We start from the raw sequence: 10179 nt of genomic DNA, 5'->3' as shown, positions 1-10179 counted from the left end.
ATGCATGAACACAGTTATGATGTATTTATATTTATTGCTTTTTATTACAGATGAACAACAAGACATTGAACCAAATGACAATTGTATTATTTACAAGGACAACCACATATCAAAGCTATTTTGTATGGTGGACTGCCGACCCTATAGGTTATTACCTAGGGAAAGCTACAAGACCAGTTGACTTAACTCTTGATTAGGTTATAAAATATATTTATTTATTTAAACCTGGGTCTTACACCATAGTCAGACTTTTTATGTGGACAGCAAGGCTTATGTTGCTCTCCTCTGTCTGGGGTAACATTTAAATACCCAAGAGAATCAATCCTGACAAGTGAACTGTTGGACCGCTGTTAAACAAGATAGATGGTGAACTTAGTTTTATATGCTTTCTCTTTACAATCCGTAACAGTCCTGTGGTCCTCAAACAAGATGTACTGTATCTAAAATGATCTTTTAAGTAGATTCAAGACACTTCTCCTGTGCAACTGCACCCCTCTAAAGGGTTTTTGGCTCGTTGTTACTTCATTAACTGCTGCTGACTGACTGAATTAAAGGCTGCTGATGCTGCTGTTGTGGAGAGAAGTCAAACGGTCTGTGGTTCTCACTGTAGCCGTAGAGTTTCCTTAGGGCCACACGAGCTGCTTCCTCCTCAGCTGCTACAAGTGTCTCTCCTGGTCCTTGTGCCAGAAGCTTCTTATCACTGAACCAAAACACAAGTGAGCATAGATTGGAAAAAAAGTAACATAGGCAGATTATACACAAAACACTGTTAATCATCAATACTGTTCAATCAATCAATGATCTGCATCACACTCAAACCTAAGAAATGTAACTTGATTTTTAGGAGATGTCAGCTCTGACTCCCTCCTTTTATTCATTTAAAAGTCTTCATTTACTACTGTACTGTGGGTAACAGCATCCACAACAGCACACATACCTGTACAAGCCGACAAAGTACACTGGCAGGACGGTACTGGCTCCAGCAGACCTGATGAGGCGGGGTTCTGGCAGAGGGACATTCCTCTTAGTGAGCTCCTCCACCAGTAGTCCCATTGGGTTGACCACTGTCCACATATCAAACAGGTCCTTTCCTATCAGCTGAGTGACCAGGAAATCCTTCAGAGAGGAGAGAAGGTGGAGGTGAGTGAGTTTAAGAAGGAAAATGTCATACTATGTTGCTGTGGACACAATAAATCCAGTCCTCAGCCAGACATTGAGTGTTCATTACAACCAAAGCCTCTTACCCTTATGAAGAATCCTGCTCGCTCAGCTCTGCTGCTTTCCTGTAGAGCTCCAATCACTGCCATGAATGTAGAATGGAGCACATCATCAGGAACAGGGAATTCTGCACTCATGGTTAGGTCTTCAATGCCCAGATTTCTTGCTACATAGGTCACAACTGCTGAGCTGGTGAGGTGCCCTACGATACTCTCCACCCCCTCGCTTGGCAGACTCGGGAAGCTGGCCCTGCACCAGTCGGTCAGAAAGCTTTTGGTGAAACCTGCACCCTTTGCACTCAGCTGAATATTATCTTTCAGAACAAGAGCGGTGGCCTCAGAGTCCACACCTAACCCCTGTCTCCTCTCTTGCTCCGCCTGCAGGTAACAGGGATTTATGAAGGCCGTTTTCAGTAGATCCAGGGAGATGTTTTCATGGAGGCGGGTGCTGAAAGCCTGAACCTCAGCATGGTAATCCCAGAGAGGCTGTTCAGAGCTGAAAGAAAGTCATATATGGAGTTAACTTACTTCCTCTGCACACAATATCCAAACTGGGTCTTACATACTCTTTGTTGCAGTAGGAAAAGACATCTTTGAGGAGTACACACACAAAACTCGATAGATAAAATGCTATCATCAATACAAACTCCTCAAATATAAAATTATAATAAAATTAGAACCACAAATAGGGTTAAGAGGAGGACCCAGATTTGCCTCCACCTGTGCAAAGGAGCCAGAATTGCTAGCTATACCACTGGCTTCACTATAAAAACTGTGGAAATAGTAACAAACCACACGCTGCTAAACACGTCTGCAATAAAAACGTGTGCAATGCTACTAAAGTGGTGTCTCTATCAATCATTTTCAAATGGCTAATATGATTAAATACAGACTAAGAAATATAAAATACATCAATGGCCTTGAAATGCTCTTGTAAACGTTGGTCTTACCGTCGTTTTGGCGGTGGCGGTCCCTCAATCTTTAACTTCTTTGCCATGAGGTATGTGTACATTTTCATCCATCGCTTCTTTTCTCTAACCTGTGTTAATGAAATGTTTTTGCACACGCGCTGACAATGAATTCCTAGTATTAACGCTCCACGATTTAATATGTACCCTGACGCCATGTCGGTTCCCTGACAGAGGATTGCAACAGCTAAAAGTGTCCGACAAGCAACAAGAAACAATATCCGGCCAGACGGTGCGGTCCGGTCCTAACGTAACGAGCAAGCGTTACCATGGAAACACACATAAACGATAACTAACGTTAGCCAAAAGAGTGGACTGTTGAGCGAAATTTACCTTAGACAGCCGACAAAACTGCCACTAAACACATCCAGAACAAGCAGAGATCACTTCGGTTTCTTCTTCTTGCTGGTTTGATATATATTTTTTGGCGATGTCCGCTGCTGAATTCCAAAAAACGATGGGAGAGAAAGTGGCAGGTCAAACTGACGGAGGAGATGCCGAAAGAATTTCTGTTAAAAATGGAGTTGATGCCACGATAAAGGATGGACCTCAAGAAAACAAGGAAAATAATCAAAAACTTCAAAGCCTACTTCTAGAGAAAACGGAAAAACTGTCAGGACCACGAATGACCAAGAAATTCCTGAGAGACCACTGTAAGCAGAACAAACTTTACTCAACACCTTACCTGAATGACACACTGTTTCTGCATTTCAAAGGTTTCTCCACCATTGAGAACTTAGAGGAGTACACAGGACTGAAGTGTCTCTGGTTGGAAAGCAATGGGCTTCAACGCATTGAGAACCTGGATGCCCAGACTGATCTGCGCAGCTTGTTCCTTCAGCAGAACCTCATATACAAGCTGGAAAACCTTGAACCATTGAAGAAACTCTGCACCTTGAATGTCTCCAACAACTATATCCACACCATAGAGAATATCTCGTGTCTTCCTGACCTGAGCACTCTGCAGATTGCTCATAACAAGCTGGAAACTATGGGGGACATAGAGCACCTAAGTCAGTGTCTGGCAATCAGTGTGCTGGACATGTCTCACAACCTGCTGAATGACCCTGAGATCCTAACTGTACTTGAGTCGATGCCAGAACTGCGAGTGTTAAATCTAATGGGAAATGAGGTGGTGAAAAAAATCCCAAACTACAGGAAGACTATGATTGTGCACCTCAAGCAGCTCACCTTTCTTGATGATCGCCCTGTGTTTCCCAAAGACAGGGCATGTGCAGAGGCATGGGCGGTGGGAGGGCTGGAAGGGGAGCGCAAAGAAAGGGAGCAATGGGAAACACGAGAGAGGAAGAAGATTCAGGACAGCTTGGATAGCATGGCAATGATTCGGAAAAAAGCTCAGGAGAGGCGGCACCTACGAGAGCTACAGGAGAAAGGTGAATAAAGTTCTCAACTTTTCCCATGTACACACAAATATTGAGTAAATGTGGATTTGCATAATTGAAAAATGTTGTCTGTCTGTTTCATTTCAGGGGAGACTGAGGTTTTCACTGCTCCTTGTGAGGAAAATGACACCCAGATTTTAAATTCATCACAAGAGAAGATCGAATTCTTTGTGCAGGACAGCCTGGATGCCCATGAAGAGTTCTTGCAGAGTCAAGCAACATATGAATACAAGCCAAAAAGTGAACACACAGAGGCAAAGCAGCCAAGTGAAGGGCTGCAGAGAGAGCCATTAGAGAAAGATGACCAGGACCAATCACAGATGAAGCAGCATGTGAGAGAACAAGGGGTCAATCCAGAGCAGTTAGCACGAGAGCAAGAAAGTATTGCAGCAAAGATGTTGGTGACAGAGAAAGTACAAGATTTCAGTAAGCAACAAAACCAGTCATGTGTGATGAGAAACAAAGCAGAGAGAGAGCAGGCAACCATGAGCAAGCAGTGTGAGAAGAAACAGTCTCCCCTGGTCAGGGCAGTTCCTCCCACAGATGAGGTTGTACCAACATATGGTCCTGGGCCACTGGTTACAGAGCTGGAGGATGTAGAGCAGCTAGAGACCATTCACCTTCCACTGCACCGCTCACTACATATTGATGACTTGCCTGATCTGGAGGATGTGGACGCAGAAGACTTCACCAGAGTCTTCTCTTCTCAGCAGGTGGTCAGGCCAAAGATAGAGGACATATCAGGAGGCAGTGATGATGATGAGCCAGCTGGGAACCAGAGTGAGACCATTCCCACTTCAAGTCCAGACAAAAGTTCATTGTTCACTGAAGTCTCCAACAGTTCCTCTTCACTGGTGTGTCCAGGGGATTGGGATGCCCTGGAGTCACTGATATATGACCCAGTGGAAAAGTCAAATGCAAACCAAACCTCCTCTCCACCACGCTGCCTGATTGAGGAGCTGGAATGATGCTTTCAAAGTTTCAGCTACATAGTCTCACAGCACATGGCTTCAAATGTGATTCAGATGTTCTAATGCTGACAGGCAATCGACTGGCCATGACCATAACACATATATGATGAAAGGCAATTCATTGTGTAGAATATTTGTGTTAAACGATATATAGCCATTTTGTTTCGTTAATTGTAAAACTGTGTGAAAACAGAATAAATCTCACTGGATCTGGTCAGTTTTCTTTTATGTTTGCCTTCAGGGACAATAATATCTTCGTACCTTCATATTAAGGCAACACAAATGTTAATGACTAGATTATAAAATGTTTTTCAACAAGTATACACTTGGTACACACATTTTTTGTGAATATAAGCTTAAAAAAAAAGAAGTTAAATATCAGACAGCATCAGGCTAATGTGAGAGATACATTCCTTCTTCACATACTTGCAAAATTATAGTGATGTGTGCGTTTCACACAATGCTTCAATAAAAGTAAAGGACAACACTTCTTAAGTATGGTTTTGCTAAAGTGTATTACATTTTCCAGCACAAGTCACATATTACTCTCTCCACCTTAAATATTCAACTTGTTCCATTTCCACATTGCAGCTCCATTTTCCCATTTTGGTAAACTATGCTGTACTGTAGCTCTGGATGGGCTCTTTCCAAAGCTGAGTGATGTGAACAAATATTTACAACAAGTCATGCTTAGCATTCAGCAAGAAGATCTCTAATAAAAACAAAGCATGAGAAAATGGAATAGACAGAATGAGAGAAGAGTAAAAAAATAAAACTGTACATGTATTAAATAAACAAAATCAAAATCAGCCCTGTGTGCAACAGGCCTTGGCACACGTGTCAGGGTCTTTCTCACACAGGGCCTGAGTGCAGCGAGCAGCTAACATTTGACACATAGAATAAGGGATAGTACGTTGTCCTGTCCAGGTGATGGCAGAAATAAAGTCCGACTCTAACGTCGCAACCACACCCAAGTGTTGACGAGCCAGAAAGCTACAGTGACCGAGTACAGGATCATCTCTCGCTTTGTTCGCTCCTTGTTCTCTTCTTCCAAATGTTGGAGTCTCCGGTTTAACTTGATGAGCTATGGATAAATCAGAGAAAAGAGGTTTTCTCAGTCACAGGGGCTCAACGATTAGCTCTCGCGCCACAAGATGGAGGTAATGTAGTTAGTAAGAACTAACCTGACGGCGAAGTGTTGTGGCATCAACCACAGTCATATCATCAGGCCCTCCTTCAATTGTGGCTTCACATGTTGATAATGCAAGCCTTGAAAAGAGAACAGGACTTTGAGGATTACATGAGAATTACACAAGAGCATATATTTAACAAACTGCAACATAATTTTTTAATGGATTTTTTTTCTACAAGGATTAATCTTACATCTTGACCTGAAATGAGAATGTTAGGTAAGAAAGGATGAGGAAAATGAAAAGGGAACAGAGTGAAGATGCCAGGTGGAGTTACCTGGATTCATGAAGGGGGTTGGAGCTTGAAGCCGACCCCCCTCGCAGAGATGGTTTGCTGAAGAGGTGGGGAAAGACAGGATTGGGAGAAAGGAAAATAAGAGAGATAGAGAAACACACATGGTACAGTGTTGCATACATGCAGACACAACTTGCATGTCCTTTGCATAACTGCAATTTTGGCGTTGTCCTGGAGACCGACTGCAGACTAATTTTTCTTTTACAGTGTCTTAGCTAATATAGGTGCTGTTACATGAGATTTTTTCATTATCCTTCTACAGGTTAAAAAAAATGCACATCTGTGAGTAACGTTTAGAAGACTTCTCTTTTTGCTTTCACCGTGTGCAGTCCTCAGGAAGGCAAACAGTCAAAGGTTTGAACTGTTGCAAAAAAACTCTCAGGAATGAAGTGGCAGCTGTTACACTGGAATATGTCTAGCAATAATAGCGTGAACCAAAGCCACAGATTAGAAAGATGCAGAAAAAACATAGCTACGTTTTCTGTGTTTAATACATGCTGCATTAACTTTGTTACTGAAAGTTAGAGGTAGTTAGAAAATGGTCACGTAATGCTTGAGGCCACTACACATCAACACTCCCAAACTTCAAGCAATATTTCACAAACCCCACTTGAAAACCGTCCTTTTCTTAATCACGTGGTGCTAAAGAGTCTGTATTGTAACAGTCTGCACTGCCTTCTCTGACCGATATCAAATAAGCCAAATTTTTGAGCCGATGATTCGGAGGTCACCTGCGAGGGTTCTCATCCAAGACCTCTAGGACCTGCTGGTAGGCCCGACGTGTAGTGGACTGGATGAAAGATAGAACACCGCTAGCGCTGTACAGGTTGTGCTCTTCCTCAGTCACGGTGAGAGGAGGGCAAGGGTGGACAATGGCTGGGGAGGACGAGGTTGCACTGCTCAGTGCCCACCATTAAGAGCAGCCAATTCAGAGGAAGAGTGTAGAAAAAGATAAAAGAGGAAAAAGGGGAAGGAAAGAGGAGAGGGAGAGAAATAAGGAAAAGAAACTGTCCTCAACTTTACTGACTTTGTAAACATGGGACCTGAATAAAAGTAATGTTGCACTAATAGCTAGAGATTTAAGCTGCTAACCACTTACAGTGCTTTACTAACATAAAATACACCCAACAAAAACTGACATGGAAAAGGAGACGTGAACTAAATGCACCTGTGAATGATTCAAATTTGCAATTTGCTTCAGAAGATTCAAAGTTCTGAGGAACGCGACTGTGAAAGTTTATAGCCCCAGAATTATGTAAGTGTTAGTTTAGGGAAAATAAAAAGTCCCAATCTGATATATTTTTGAAAATTTTCTATCTAAACAATAAAGCTACAGAGCACATAGTGTAGAAAAGGCCTGCGTCCTAATAGGCAAAGCTATACCGGGTCTGCTTGACATATTAACAGTTTTGTCTTTAGAAGAATCATTAAAATTGTAAGGCACACATTAATTTTCCTTTAGTGTTTGTTTATTGTGTTTTGTGTCATCCAGTGTTTCTAAGAAAGAAGTGTGGTCTTTAAGTATGTTTAAACACTAAATAGTAATGGTTTTCATTCTTTGGCACTAATCCTGGAGTCATTTAGAACATTTCAAAATCTGAAAATGATAAACTAAAAAATGACGAGTAAATTTAATTTAAAATTATTAGTTGACGGATTAGTGTCAGTGACAAAAAACAGCTGAAGTCTGCATTAACACTGAAAGCAGCAAAATGTCTCACAACAAAACAGCTTACAATGCCAGTAACAAAAGACACCCAGCCACGTCACACAGACAAAGGGACAGAGCATAAAGCCTAGAGAAAGCATGCATGCAATATGCTAGTGCATACATGCAGGAGATAAGATGGAGTTAGCACCAGACTAATGATGGTGCATCCAGGCCAATACTCACGAAGAATCATTTCTCATCAGCAGACTGCTATGACGGACAGCAGCATTCTCACTGGCTGAGCGTTCTCGACGCATTCGTCCTTGGGGCCGCAGCTACGGGGCAAAGTGACAACTGATGTATTCAGGCTATGGTTTACTGTAAGGAATTTCTTGAAGTCAATGAATGGATTTTATGTAGCGTCCTTAGTAAAGACAATGTGTTGCTTAATCACTTACCATCTCCTCAGTGTCTGGAGCCACCCGCTGCTCTTCTTCCAGGAAGTCAAGAGGCTGCTCACTGAGGGTGAGGACTCTGGGTGGAGTCTTCAGTGACAGGGTTTCGAGTGGTGTTGACTGGATTAGGTCTAGATCTCTAGGTCTGGCGAACTGGGGGTCACTACTGTCTCCTAACAGAGGAATGAGTGAACTGGAGTTTAGAATGAGAAACTAGTACATTGTCTGCTTTGCTTCCTTTAAACAACGTACTGTGATTTGAAAGCTAAAGTTGAATAATGCCTTCCACCAGTATTCATATGTTCAGTGAACCAACATGTAAGTGTGGCTTTAGAGTGTATTTCTTTTTTGTTTCATTTTCAGTCTTAAATAACTATCTAGATACTAATGCTGGTCAGTAAATGGGCCATAGGAGCAGGATGATCAAAGTCCTGAGCCACTGATAGAGGGATATCTAGTATCTGTCAGTGGCTGTAACAAAGCCACATATTAGCTAGATTACAGTCAGCTGACAGGCATGAATGATGTGCAGAGGTTGTGTGTAATAAAGGACTTTAAACAGCACATTATTTTACACGATACTAACCTGCAACCACAATCCTCTCTGGGACTTGCATCATGACACCGCGGGGGACATCCTGAGATCCAACAATAGGGTCTTCGTGGGCTTGAGGGACCACTTTGAGCATCTCAGGGATGCGCATCCTCTGGCTGATCCCCTCAGTGTACTCCAGTTCATACTGGATACGGTTCATCTCCGCCATCTCTGCCGTGGGGGAGGGGAAAGCTGCTCCGTTCATTTGGCTATAACATAGAACTAATTGTTAGTCACAACATGGTCACAAGGGACAGAAAACAATCCAACCAATAAGAGACACCTGTGTTCTAATGGTTTCATTTTCACTCGTGTTGAACTTTGCCGCACACCTTCTGGTGCATCTTATTTAAACTGCACCTACTACACATTAATCACAATACCAGGATCTCCTCTGCAAATGCTGGTGCAGCTGATGCGCTGTAGGCAGGAGTTAGAGATGAAAAACACATCATATGACCATATCATATGATTGTTACTTAGTGTCTCCTAAAAGAGGCAGTAGTCTGGATTGCAGCAGATAAGAGATGCTACAGCTGCTGCTCGCATTACATGATATGTATTATTTGGCAATAATTAATAAACAGCTACTGACTAACTCTGGTGGTTCCAGTCCTGAAGCTAAGGTTAGTTTTGGTTAGTCGACACATTAGCGCCATTTCAAGCTAGCGCGTTAGCTTCGGTTACTTACCTTTTGGTCTGTTGCTAAGGATAGCTACAAAAAATAATTTATTTATCGAATCCTAAATGGAACAACGACTTCTAAATATACTCCAAATTGCTCGGTTAAGTGTATGTATTACAGATGATGTAGCTGTCAAGCATCGCCTTGTTTTGATATCAGAGAGGAGGCTCCTCTCTTCTTCCTCTGTCTCTACGCCAAACAGGAAGTACGGAAACTCAGGAGGAAGTTACGTTGGTAGCACCAAGCGTTGAAATTAAAAGCAGAAATTTTAGATACAGGTCATACAGTCTATGATACAGGTGCTTCACCTGGTCCAAGTTTATTAATTTTCAGGTTCTGTGTCCAAAAAAAATTATTCATTTTATCTCTACAACTTTATTTGTATTGTATTTGGCTGTACTTTTCATGCATCATATTATGTGTATTTGTTTTTCATGGCATATGTAGTATTCTGTTTATTCAAATGTTTTTTATTTATACTATACATTGGATTTTTGGACTTCCTTTGTAGCTGTGACCAGGGCCGCCCCTAGCAAAAGGGGGCCCAAAGCAAGATTTTCAATGCTGCAGCCTACAGCCTCCATACCAGCTTTAGTGGAACCTTCCAGCAACCCTTTCCTGGCCAGGGTCCCTTCCCTCAGCCTCCTGCGTATCCTCAGCAACCCAATGGTGTGTGTGCCTCTATGTAGTTCATTTATAACTACACTGAAACTCAATATTACATGTGCATCTACAGACTACTTGTCGCA

General features: G+C 42.2%; 3 protein-coding genes across 5 annotated transcripts; 1 reads left to right on the top strand and 2 right to left on the bottom strand.

The window, feature by feature from the left end:
* Window positions 1-161: 161 nt before the first annotated feature.
* Window positions 162-2358, bottom strand: mrpl44 (mitochondrial ribosomal protein L44). Its single transcript, XM_041045566.1, has 4 exons — window positions 2168-2358; window positions 1245-1713; window positions 938-1116; window positions 162-700 (listed from the first exon to the last, which is right to left on the bottom strand). Exons 1-4 carry the CDS (start codon window positions 2341-2343, stop codon window positions 526-528), a joined length of 999 nt encoding a protein of 332 aa, XP_040901500.1. The 5' UTR covers window positions 2344-2358; the 3' UTR covers window positions 162-525.
* A 257-nt stretch (window positions 2359-2615) lies between these two features.
* On the top strand, window positions 2616-4556 carry dnaaf1 (dynein axonemal assembly factor 1). The gene is made up of 2 exons (XM_041046940.1): window positions 2616-3579; window positions 3676-4556. The coding sequence occupies exons 1-2, from the start codon at window positions 2616-2618 to the stop codon at window positions 4554-4556; spliced, it is 1845 nt and encodes a 614-aa protein (XP_040902874.1).
* Window positions 4557-4768: 212 nt separating this feature from the next.
* mffa (mitochondrial fission factor a) lies at window positions 4769-9618 on the bottom strand. Of its 3 annotated transcripts, XM_041046794.1 has the most exons (8): window positions 9437-9618; window positions 8737-8954; window positions 8154-8323; window positions 7939-8030; window positions 6776-6940; window positions 6027-6083; window positions 5744-5828; window positions 4769-5643 (listed from the first exon to the last, which is right to left on the bottom strand). In XM_041046794.1, the coding sequence occupies exons 2-8, from the start codon at window positions 8948-8950 to the stop codon at window positions 5512-5514; spliced, it is 915 nt and encodes a 304-aa protein (XP_040902728.1). In that variant the 5' UTR covers window positions 8951-8954; window positions 9437-9618; the 3' UTR covers window positions 4769-5511. The 3 variants fall into 3 exon arrangements, with proteins under 3 accessions (XP_040902728.1, XP_040902729.1, XP_040902730.1); XM_041046795.1 differs by lacking the exon at window positions 6776-6940; XM_041046796.1 differs by lacking the exons at window positions 6027-6083; window positions 6776-6940.
* Between the last annotated feature and the right edge of the window lie 561 nt (window positions 9619-10179).

This window comes from Toxotes jaculatrix, chromosome 9 (assembly GCF_017976425.1).
Source record: "Toxotes jaculatrix isolate fToxJac2 chromosome 9, fToxJac2.pri, whole genome shotgun sequence".
Taxonomy (NCBI): Eukaryota; Metazoa; Chordata; class Actinopteri; family Toxotidae; genus Toxotes; species Toxotes jaculatrix.
The sequence above is the reverse complement of the archived record's forward strand: the minus strand, read 5'-3'. Positions and strand labels throughout refer to the sequence as shown.